The sequence below is a fragment of the Pongo pygmaeus genome, chromosome 8 (genome assembly GCF_028885625.2).
Source record: "Pongo pygmaeus isolate AG05252 chromosome 8, NHGRI_mPonPyg2-v2.0_pri, whole genome shotgun sequence".
Taxonomy (NCBI): Eukaryota; Metazoa; Chordata; class Mammalia; order Primates; family Hominidae; genus Pongo; species Pongo pygmaeus.
In genome coordinates, this window is record NC_072381.2 from 67,166,284 (window position 1) to 67,179,018 (window position 12,735).

The following is a 12,735-nucleotide window of genomic DNA, read 5'->3' on the forward strand; positions in this document are numbered from 1 at the left end:
TTGGGCCAGACAGGACTCAGCCTCCTACAGGTGCTCAAGGAAGACAATGATCAGAAAAAATTGCTACTTTTGAATGGCAAGAGATGGCCAATGTAAAGACTATCTTAAAAATTAAACAGGAGAAACACTCCTCAATCTGCTAAATCATCTTCCTGGCTGGGCACAGTGGCTTATGCCTATAATCCTAGCATTTTGGAAGGCCGAGGTGGGAGGATTGCTTGAGGCCAGGAGTTCAAGATCAGCATGGCCAACATAGTGAGACCCCCATCTCCACACACACAAAAAAAGATTAAAAAGTATAATTTGAAAATCATCTTTCTTTTCCCCCTCAACATCTTATAGTCATATGGTCTTTAATATATTTTAAAAACACTTTTTTTTTTTTTTGGAGATGGAGTCTCGCTCTGTCGCCCAGGCGGGAGTACAGTGGCGCGATCTCGGCTCACTGCAACCTCCACCTCCCAGGTTCAAGCCATTCTCCTGCCTCAGCCTCCCGAGTAGCTGGGACTACAGGCGCACGCTGCCACCCCGGCTAATTTTTTAATTTTAGTAGAGATGGGGTTTCACCGTGTTGCCCAGGCTGGTCTCAAACTCCTGAGCTCAGGCAATCCGCTGGCCTCCCAAAGTGCTGGGATTACAGGAGTGAGCCTCTGTGCCCTGCATCTCTCAACCTCTCAACCTGGGAGGTGGAGACTGCGGTGAGCTGAGATCATGCCACTGCACTCCAGCCTGGGCAACAAAAGCGAAACTCCGTCTCAAAACAAAACAAAAACAACAACAACAAAAAAAACCATCAGGTACAGACATTCACTTCATAATGTGACCCAGGGCTCCTAAAGCTGGAATATGAGCAGGTCTTGGTGCTTCTGTATTTCTGGCTCTCATGGGGGCCCCGTGAACTGAGAACATACGGCATTTAAATGTCATGCTACTCTACCAGAAGCCTTAAAACTATCATTTGGGCATCTTCAAAGTTCCAGCTGAAGGTGGCAACTGAGCTCCTCTGAGGCACTCTCTTAACTCAGCACCCTCATCTTAACATCTCCGTGAGCAAGGCTACAGTACTTTCATAAACTGGCCCTTAATACAACCTATGTGGTAGGCACTTTTTTCCACTTAAATAAGGTTAAGCGGAGGTTTGAAGACAAACTTAATCAGTGTCAGAAACACAACTCATACCCAGGTCATCAGAGTCTAAACCCAGTGCATTTTCTACTCCACCAAACTCCTTGAGGCCTCTTCTGGACTATTTTTTCTCAGAGTTCTCAAAAAGACTAGCTGGGCCAGCGCTACAGAGGCTATATATTAGCAGTGATCAAGAAGACAAGTTCAGTCGCGGATCAAGCTGATACGGTCCTGTACCTGTGACAATGCTTAGCATTCTAACTACTCCACAGTTCTGGACTAAGTTCCACAGATTTAAAGTTGCAGAGCTCAATCATTTGCTTGTTTTTTTGGAGACAGGGTCTCACTTTGTCACCCAGCCTGGAGTGCAGTGGCATGATCTCGGCTCACTGCAGCCTCGACTTCCCAGGCTCAAGCGATCCTCCTGCTTCAGTCCCCCAAGTAGCTGGGACTACAGACGCGCACCACCACACTTGGCTAATTTTTGTATTTTTTGTAGAGACGCGGTTTCACCATGTTGCCCAGGCTGGTCTCGAATTCCTAGGCTCAAGCGATCAGCCTGCCTTGGCCTCCCAAAGAGCTAGGATTACAGGCGTGAGCCACTGCACCTGGCCAATCATTTGCAAAAACTAAAATTCATTATATAAAAAACTGACCAGCTCCATTAATAATGCAAAGACATTTAAATAAGAAACTGCAATCCAACTTTCAAATGTTTTATTTTTAGTGTTTTTAAACATTTTAATACAACAAAGATATAAAATAATATATATTAGTTAAATCTGGATTTAATTTAGAATCAAGATATTTACTTATGTACAAACACTGTGCTTCAAGGTATGGCTACCACAGGAACTTTCACATCTTCAAGTAATACTAGTTTCTCTGTGGATAGAGAGACATTTAGGTAGAATTCACAAAACAAAACATGTCTGTTTTAGTCCAAGCTAATTTTGCTTCCCCCATTAAGTACCAGTTTCTACTTTCTTTGTTCCATATCAGAAATACTTCATTTTTCTAATAATACATAGATCCTCTGAATAAAACTTAGTAAAACTGAACATTTTTAAGATGACATTACTAATTGATAATATTGCTCGGCTGTGTTCAATTCTCCAGACAACCCAGTCCTTCAGATTGAAAGAGACCTGAAGTAACAATGAAATTACCATAGTGTTCTTTCTCTTGCCATATCAGGCACAAACTTTCCTTATGCTGAAACATGGAATACACTGAATAAAAAGTCCTTTGGTTAATTTAGAGTAGAATGTATTATAAAAACCAGAATAGCTGAAATATGGCTTACAGATTTCAGAGATATCTGTATAGAACTTGAAGCAAAGTAATTGGTCACATTTTAGTTATTTGAAATTGGTGGCATTACATCCGGGTAAGGTGAGAAGGGGGTCCAAAACCTAGTTTCATACTAATTTTAGTCATTCAAAGTTACTCAAGACAGGGAAAAGAAACAAAAAACCTACTCAGTCTCTTTCCATTCTTATTAGTCACCTGAAGCATTCTGACCTTTGATGTTACTAACAATTCTCCTCTATAGCAGTATGGGGTAATTCAGGCTAAACTGCTTACAAACACAAACTGTTAAACTGTCAAGTTGGCATTAAAATTGACACCTTTGCTGGCTTAGAAACTGTCTAAATGAAACCAGTACTGTTTAAGAAAGCAATTGGACTATTCTACAAGACAGCTTTCTTGTCTCAAATGCATGAATACCTTAAAGAACTGGCAAATGACTATATTATCATTACCTTTAGTATGAAGAAAACGTTAAGTCTATAAAAGACTATCAAATAATTACATTTATTAAATTAGAGAGTTTAAAACAAGAATGTGGTTAACATTCTTAGGCAATTTAGATCTAGAATCCTTTAAAAAAGCTTACTATGAAATTAATGGTGAAACTGCCTTTTGTTGAATACAAAGCAGACTAGTGTTATAAATATGACTTTGTGAATACATGAGTAATACTTTCCAAACAGATGTTTCTAAAACAGACTGTTTCTTATCAGCTATAAAAGAATCTTGTTCCTCTGTTTCCCATTCACAAATTATAGGATTTCTGGAATTCTTAGTAAAAACACACGGGCAGAGACGGCACGAAACACCGCTGCTCACAGAGTAAACAGTTATAATCCCTGCAGGTCTCTTGATCCAATGGGTTCTGGTCTCTCTGTCACTGACTTTTTCTTCTGAATAGCACACATTATTATTTTATTTTATTTTGTTTTTTTGAGATGGAGTCTCGTTCTGTCGCCCAGACTGGAGTGTAGTGGCAGTATCTCGGCTCACTGCAACCTCCGCCTCCTGGGTTCAAGCAATTCTTCTGCCTCAGCCTCCCGAGGAGCTGGGACTACAGGCATGGGCGTGCACCAACATGCCCGGCTAATTTTTGTATTTTTAGTAGAGACGGAGTTTCACCATATTGGCCAGGCTGGTCTTGAACTCCTGACCTTGTGATCTGCCTGCCTCAGCCTCCTAAAGTGTTGGGATTATAGGCATAGCCCGCATTATTTAACTGACTGGTTCTAAGGATAAGTTCTGATTTCAAAGGATACAAATAAATAGAGCTAGAAGTTCTATTTTTGCCCTTGCAATTCTGGTCAGAGAACTATGGAGAGGATAGCCACATAAAGAATTCTTGCAGCACAGCCACGAAAGGTTTCCCCCAAATTATTTGGTGACAACAGCAAACCTGCCTCCTTCAAAACCTCTTACTCTCTACCAACTCTTCAATTACCCTTCGATAACACTACCCTACCTGGTCTTACAAAAAAAAAAAAGGAAAAGGAAAAAAAAAGGCAACACTGCTCCCAGGAACACAGAAAATGCATCGAAGACTTGCAACATAACCTCCAGTTTGCATCCCCAAACCAAAAACCTTTTGGTTCCTTCCATACTAAAGTCTCCATGATGATGTAAGCCTTCACAAGTCTGCAACTATAGAACCAAATACGAGGTCAAAAAATACGTAGACCAAAGCCATTTAGCTTCTCTGCTTAGCCACATTCACAGATAAAATGTAAACATAAATACTATCTTCACTATGGTTTAGATTTTAACCAGAAAAAAAAAATGAAGAGAAAATCTGGAAATTTCTGGACAAAACAAAAAGCAACTAAAATACAGGTTTCATGTTTAAGTAAAACTGAAAATAAATTTGTCTCAATGTTTTCCAAGAAAGAGATGATTAATTTATGTAAACACTGCCTTATAATAGTTAAAACAATAAGTTATACCTAACTTACATTTTTCTCAAAACATATATGAGCAAGTGCAAGGCTGAAAAGTTATTTTACAATCCCCATTGCAGTCTGTTGTTAGGTCTCTCAATGTCAATAGCTCTGCAAAGTTAGTTGCATTTATTTTTCTATTTGGTCTTAGAATAGAATTTATATGAAGGAAAGAAGACCGAGGTTAATAGCTATTTAAGTTTTTGTTATTGATTGATTGATTGATTGAGACAGGGTCTCACTCTGTCACCAAGGCTGGAGTGCAGTGGCATGATTACAGCTCACTGTAGCCTCAACCTCCTTGGGCTCAAGTGATCCTTCTGCCTCAGCCTCCCATGTAGCTGGGACCACAGGCATGCACCACCATGCCCAGCTAATTTTCTAAACAACTTTTTGTGGGGACGAGGTCTCACTTTGTTGCCCAGGCTGGTCTCGTTTACCTGAGCTCAAGTGATCCTCCTGCCTTAGCCTCCCAAAGTGCTGCGATTACAGGCATTAGCCACTGCACCCAGTCTAACTTGTTTTTTTGTTGCTGTTTTTTTTTTTTTTTTGAGATGGAGTCTCGCTCTGTCACCTAGGCTGGAGTGCAGTGGAGTGATCTCAGCTCACTGCAAACTCCACCTCCTGGGTTCAAGTGTTTCTTGTGCCTCAGTCTCCCAAGTAGCTGGGATTACAAGTGCGTGCCACCATGCCCAGCTATAATTTTTGTAGTTTTAGTAGAGATGAGGTTTCACCATATTGGCCAGGCTGATCTCGAACTCCTGACCTCAATCGATCCTCTGCCTTGGCCTCCCAAAGTGCTGGGATTACAGGCGTGAGCCATCGCACCCAGCCATGTTTTTAAGAGAATGGGTCTTGCTACATTGCCAGGGCTGGAATGCAGCGGTTATTCATAGGCGTTATCATAACACACTCCAGCTTCTAACTCCTGACCTCAAGCAATCCTCCTGCCTCAGCCTCCTCAGAAGCTGGGACTACAGCCTTGCAACACTGCACTCAGCTTAACATTTTAACATTAATGTTGCCATAGAGTTTTTTGAACCCTTTCCCAAAAGCCAACATCAGTGCCTCCCTAGCTAAATTCAGTCTGTTCGTGTAGAAAAATAACAGTAACACATCTTTTGACCTGAAGGGTCAAACCACTCTAACTGGCATAGGAAGCATCCTTTACTTTTCATGATTATGCAACTTCTTTACATGAAATGTTGGCATTTTGTTCCTAGCATGTAACAGAATCAGCAATTTAAGATATCAGATTCTGAGGTGTGAGATTTAAAAGCATAAAAGTTGAATTGCCTTGCAGCATTTCTCAAGTGAGAAATACAAAAATAATGTTCACAGCAGACACAAATTGGGGTCATTCAGCACTAGCTGAGACTTGTTCGCATAATTTCCTTTCCTACCCAATTCATTCAGGCTCCTATGTAGCTTATACAGGGGTGGGAATATGACTCAAAGTGCAAAAATAAAATATTTCACCCAGATAGGAAGGAGCAAGCTTCTGCTATGTGGCCTAATTGCAGGCCTCAGAATGCCAGCACCTTTTCTAAGTTTTTGTTTTAAAACAGAATGTAAAAACTACATAATTAATACTCCAAGCAGCTAAGCTCATTAGTTGGGAGTTTAAATTCCAATTCCATAACCATCCTACTGTCATAACTATTGTAAAAAATCATTAAAAATAAAGTAACAAATGTTATCATAGAGGTGAAATTACTTAAAGTACTAAATTTCTAGTGTTGTAAATAGCAGCTAAGTTATATCACTTCCTGACTACCAAATTAAGACTAAATAGAAAGAATGTATATACACCATTATATTTAAAAGTAAAAAACAACGAAACTTTTTCATATCCAAATATGTCTGAGACTGTTTACTTCCAACGGCCAAGAATGATAAATTTCAAAAACCAAAAAGTTATATTTTGCGTGCTGTAAGTTTCTTTTCAGGAGAAAACAATTCTTTGCATGCATACCTCCCTACTTAACGACATTAAGAACTTTATCTAGCATGTGGTAAAACACTCCTATTTGGCTCATTAAATAACACCATTAAAAAAGCATAAAATTGGACTGTCATCTAACAACTATAGCACAAAGAAGTTATTCTGGGTACCTATACCACTAACATTAAGCCCATTTATTTTTATGGATGCAGCCATTTTTCCCTCATGAATACTCACTGATGGTCACACTGAACCCTCAGAACAAAACAGGCACTGCATCTTTTGTTGCATCTTTGGTGAAATATGCCAGCCCTACATTTGCATTAATGAGACCAATGGCATCCTAGCCAGTACTCTGTCATGTCATCTATGGCCTCTTTCATTCTCTTCTTATTTCAGGCATGCTGGTATGCTCAGTATATTTAAAGATGGTTCAGAAGGCAAAAACTGTTTGTCAGTAAAACAGATCATGTCCCAGGGTTGCATTTTTTAAACTGAAACAGAGATTAATCCAAAGAACAAGTACTGATCACTTGGTAGGGTTTATTCTTCTAAAGGTAATAAGGAGCTTCAAAACATATTATTTCTTGACTAGAGCCCTACTGGAAATCAGTGAAAATTCCTCAACCAGCAAACTGCTCAAGTTGACTTGTTTAAAGTTCAATAAGCAAATACTCAACAGGTAAGGGTACAGCCTGACTTCAATCACAACATTAAGTCTTCCAAAAGAGAAGGGGCAGAAAACATCTACTTAAGCTTTCTGTTCAAACAGCTACATAAGGACTCTTGATTGTTCTTTCTTGCTTTTTATAATCATAACTTTGCTGAGAACAGAAAACTTTACTTTGTCAACACATAAGCCAGGCATCTAAGAACAACCTAGGGGGAGAACGCAAAGTTATTCATTTTCAACAACTATTATATATTTAATCACAAATTCATTAGAAAGATAGTATTCATCCAATTAGTCTTTTCATTATTGCTGGTTTTGAAAATGGCCAACAATATTCATTAGGTACTGTGCCATTAACATTGCATTCAAAAAAAGAGAACATGGGAAACCAAATCCTTGCTCTCCTACTCTGCTGATATGCTCTGGTATTGGCCAGAGTATGGTAGTACAAAAAGAGTCTTGTTGTTATATAAAAAGCAATAAACACATCAATGGAATAATGTTCATGGGCAGCCAAGATGAAGAAGATTCCAAAGAGGTTGAGAACCCAGGATAAAGTGTGCAAGAAATTCCAGCTTCTTGGTGTATCTAGGAAAAGGACAGAAAGATCATTTTAAAGCTACATTCCTTCCAATGCTTCTCAGTCACGTTTCTCAGGTCAGGCTGTTTTGCCATTCTTCACAGGATCTGACACCCTTCCCACAGCCTTCACTGCAGCTAGTTATCTAATATGCATAGAAGCACTAAAAAGATACTTACATTCGGTGACAAAGAAATTCAGCATAGTTAGGACGACTGTGTGGCCACTAAACATGTAATCTCCACATGTGTGAACACCAGTAAGGGTCATACCAAAGCCACTCCAAATGGCAAAGGCTCGATGTAATTTCTCCCATACACTGCCGTATATCTATGAAGAAAAGTTATGAATTAGTGCTTCAAATGCTTAGGGAGGTGGGAACTTCCCAACATCCATTCCTATTGAAATTCAAATGCTGAATAACTTAGAAATAAGATCTAAGCCAAAGCAGCTAGGCCCTCAGTCTAATGAATTCCAGCCAGACTTCAAGAATGGGTGGGCAAAGCTTGGCTGTACTCAGAAATATTTTGGTAATTAAATGAAATCAGGCTGGGCGCAGTGGCTCACGCCTGTAATCCCAGCACTTTGGGAAGCTGAGGTGGGTGGATCACCTGATGTGAGGAGTTCAAGATCAGCCTGGCCAACATGGCAAAACCCCAACTCTACTAAAAATACAAAAATTAGTCAGGCGTGGTGGTGCACACCTGTAATCCCAGCTACTAGGGAGGCTGAGGTAGGAGAATCACTTGAACCTGGGAGGCGGAGGTTGCAGGTAGCCAAGATCGCGCCACTGTACTCCAAGCCTGGGTGACAGAGTAAGACTCTGTCTCAAAAAAATTAATTAATTAATTAAAAATAAATAAAAAAATAAATGAAATCACTGTAACATGAACTCCTTTACTAGGAGTTCCTTTATAATAAAAAGTTCTCTATAACACAAAAACATCTCCAAGTTTTTAATCCAATATCACAGTAGTAGTTGCTTGGCTATTCTTGCCAATAAGACATAGGCTATGACAGACGGAGATCAATGTCTACCTTTCAACATCCACTCTCCCCTTTTTCACTGGTGACAGAATCTCAAACATACTGAGGCAGCAATGAATTCAGCCAAAATATTGCCTTTCCCAGCCTCCCTTGTAGCTAGGTGTGGCCACGTGACTAAGTTCTGTACAATAAGATCTAAGTAGAAGTGTTAAGGGTTTCTGGGAAGGCTACTTACCAAGGTAAGAGACAACACTTTTGAGGAAGTCTTTTCTAACTTTTTACCTTTCCTTCTTTTAGTCTACAACTCAGACTCATTCAACTGGAGGTGAAACTCCAGCAACGATCTTGGACCACAAAGTGGCCTTGAGGATACAAGCCAAGTATTGGGATAGCAGACCAGAAAGACAGAAGAATTATGGGGTTTTTTTGGATAACTTCGTAAAATTATCATACCAGACCTTGTGTACCTATCTTCAGACTCTTTTTTGAGAGAGAATAAACCATTGTGTGTTTATTAAACCATAGCCACTTTGAATTTCCAGTTATTAACAGCCAAACCTAATCCTAACTCCCACACACATAACGCCTAAAAAAGCAGTCCATTTTGAGAAGACCTCGAGTGATAACTGCTTTACAAAAGAGGGACAGTCACTTAAAAAAAAAAGGCACACTGCCGGGCGCGGTGGCTCACGCCTATAATCCCAGCACTTTGGGAGGCCGAGGTGGGTGGATCACCTGAGGTCAGGAGTTCGAGACCAGCCTGACCAACATGGAGAAACCCGTCTCTACTAAAAGTACAAAAATTAGCCAGGCATGGTGGCACATGCCTGTAATCCCAGCTACTCAGGAGATTGAGGCAGGAAAATCTCTTGAACCCAGGAGGGGGAGGTTGTGGTAAGTGGAAATCGTGCCATTGCACTCCAGCCTGGGCAACAAGAGCAAAATTCCATCTCCAAAAAAAAAAAAAAAGGCCGGGCGCGGTGGCTCACGCTTGTAATCCCAGCACTTTGGGAGGCTGAGGCGGGTGGATCACAAGGTCAGGAGATCGAGACCATCCTAGCTAACACGGTGAAACCCCGTCTCTACTAAATATACAAAAAATTAGCCGGGTGTGGTGGCGGGCGCCTGCAGTCCCAGCTACTCGGGAGGCTGGGGCAGGAGAATGGCGTGAACCCGGTAGGCGGAGCTTGCAGTGAGCAGAGATCACGCCACTGCACTCTAGCCTCACTGCACTCTAGCCTGGGTGACAGAGCGAGACTCCGTCTCAAAAAAAAAAACAAAAAAAAAACCAAAAAAAAAACACACACACAAAAAGGCATACTAATATTATAATAATAACATAATTTAATAACAACATAGTAATGGTACAAAAAGGTGCTAAAATTTTATGTACATTTACTATGTGCAAGGCATGCTGCTAAGTGCTTTATATGTTACTGCATTTAATTTCCACAGCAATCCTATGAAGTGATTTAATTGTACAGATGAGGAAACTGGCTTAGAGAAGTCACATAGCTAGTAAGTAACACAGTCAGGATGTGAACCCAGGGAGCTCAATTCCAAAGCCCTATGTCTTCAAGATTCTATCAAATATGACCAAAATAAACAACTTCATAGATACCACGATCTCATTAGGAATCTCACCTGCTGATTATACACTGCCCAGCTTTCCCTTTCTGCCTCATTTGAGGGAAAGAAAGGAAGAAGAATTTATTACTAGAGAGAAAGAAAGATAATACACATGGGTTTGGGTCTTCTGTGATCGCTATGAACACGAGCTTAGAGATATTACTCTTGAGAAAGTAAAAAATCATGTAGTAAATAAACAGAAGAGACTGGTAGGAAAATGTCTCAACCAAGGATAGGAAACTAGTGATGCCAGTCAAAAGGCAGTTATCTCTCCATCCTTTCCCATCTTAAATGTCTCATATATCCTTCCAAGAAATAAAAACTGAAACACAACAGAGCAGAATGAATAGGATGTTTTGACAAGAGAAGGTGTAGAAATATGCACTAAGTGTTTCTAAATTTCAAAAATAGGCATGTTCTTGGTTCTGTCCTCAAACCCCTTACTTCCGGGAATGCAATTTCAAGCAATTAATTTATTATAATGAAAGTACCTTATGGAATTCACTGTAAGGGATTTGATTTCTATTTTTAACAATTACTGCAAATAATACGGGTCAATAAGTAGGTTATATTATAATTCAAAGCAATTAACAGTATTTAGGTCAGATTGGAGTAGAAATATCTATATATAATCAACTGATAAAAACAGTCATTAGAGACAGAAAAAGGTATGTTTATACCATAGAAGGATGGTATCTAATTTATTTTTGCAGGATACGTTGCAGCCCTATGCACAGATATCCCTCTCCTCAGCGGCTGTCCTACAATTAAATCCCTTAGCTATGGCAAATTTTCTCTTTTCAGTGTAATAAGCTTATATTTTTCTTCTTTAAAATCTGTCCTGTCTGGGGGTGGTGGCTCATGCCTGTAATCCCAACACTTTGGGAGGTGGAGATGGAAAGAGCACTTGAAGTCAGGAGTTCGAGACCAGCCTGAGCAGCAAAGTGAAATCCTGTTTCTACAAAAAAAAAATTAAAATTAGGCCAGGTGCGGTGGCTCACGCCTGTAATCCCAGCACTTTGGGAGGCCGAGGCGGGTGGGTCATGAGGTCAGGAGTTCAAGACCAGCCTGGCCAAGATGGTGAAACCCCATCTCTACTGAAAATACAAAAATTAGCCGGGTGTGGTGGTGGGCGCCTGTGATCCCAGTTACTCGGGAGGCTGAGACAGGAGAATCCCTTTAACCCGGGAGGTGGAGGATGCAGTAAGCCAAGATCATGCCACCACACTCTAGCCAGGGCGACAGAGAAAGACTCCGTCTAAAAAAAAAAAAAAATTAGCTGGGTGTGGTGGCGTGTGTCTGTGGTCCCAGCTACTCAGAAGGCTGACGCGGGAGGACTGCCTGAGACCAGGAATTTTAGGCTGACAGTGAGCTATGATCATGCCACTGTACTCTAGCCTGGGCGACAAAGCGAGAATCTGTCTTAAAAAAACAATGACTAAAATACAATAAAATCTCCCCTAATCAACTAGAATACTATTTGGGTGAAACTCTTCATACCATGTATACAGCATACTATTTTGGAGAAACTGCACACACCATGCACAGAAACAAATTCAAAATAAATTAAATATGTAAAATATAAAAAAAATAAGAACATAAAAGCATCAGATATGACCTTTCATCAATCAGAATGGCACTGCTGGCAAGAAGATGAGAAAGCTCACATGCACACATGTTGGCAGTAGTGAAAAACTCATCTTTTCAAGTGTGTATTTCAGCAATACATATCACTTTTTTTTTTTCTTTGAGATGGAGTCTCGCTCTGTCACCCAGGCTGGAGTGCAGTGGTGTGATCTCAGCTCACTGCAACCTCTGCCTCCCAGATTCAAGTGATTCTCCTGCCTCAGCCTCCCGAGTAGCTGGGATTACAGGTGCCCACCACCATGCCCAGCTAATTATTTGTATTTTTAGTAGAGATGGGGTTTCATCATGTTGGCCAGCCTGGTCTTGAACTCCTGGCCTCAAGTGATTCGCCCACCTCGGACTCCCAAAGTGCTGGGATTACAGGCATGAGCCACCTCGTCCAGCCCATATTATATTTTTTAATGTGCATGTCCTTTAATTCTATAATTTTACTTGCAATAATTTATCTTAAGGAGATAACTGAGTAAGTGCAACGCACAATGTACAAGAATGTTTACTATAGCACTGTTTATAAATAGTAAAATTTTGAAACCAAAATGTACATCATTTGGAGCCTGGTATCCACAATGGAATACTGTTAAAAAGATGAATATGACCACATGTACTTCTTCAGAAAAAAGTAAACAACATACTATTAAATGAAAAATAGGCTAAAGAGGCTGGGCACGATGGCTCACGCCTGTAATCCCAGCACTTTGGGAGGCCAAGGTGGGCGGATCATGAGGTCAGGAGATCGAGACTATCCTGGCTAACATGGTGAAACCCCATCTCTACTAAAAATACAAAAAAATTAGCCGGGCATGGTGGCGGGCGCCTGTAGTCCCAGCTACTCGGGAGGCTGAGGCAGGAGAATGGCATGAACCTGGGAGGCAGAGCTTGCAGTGAGCCGAGATCGTGCCAC

General features: G+C 40.6%; 1 protein-coding gene across 6 annotated transcripts in view; it reads right to left on the reverse strand.

Annotated features, from left to right (window-relative positions):
• Positions 1-1,825: 1,825 nt before the first annotated feature.
• Positions 1,826-12,735, reverse strand: part of SAMD8 (sterile alpha motif domain containing 8) — a 70,419-nt gene continuing 59,509 nt past the window's right edge. For all 6 annotated transcript variants that reach the window (XM_054503644.2, XM_054503645.2, XM_054503647.2 and 3 more), the window contains 2 exons: positions 7,751-7,901; positions 1,826-7,579 (listed from right to left, as the gene is read on the reverse strand). In XM_054503644.2, the coding sequence (XP_054359619.1) occupies positions 7,275-7,579; positions 7,751-7,901 (456 nt within the window). In that variant the 3' untranslated portion in view covers positions 1,826-7,274. The remainder of the gene's footprint in view (positions 7,580-7,750; positions 7,902-12,735) is intronic.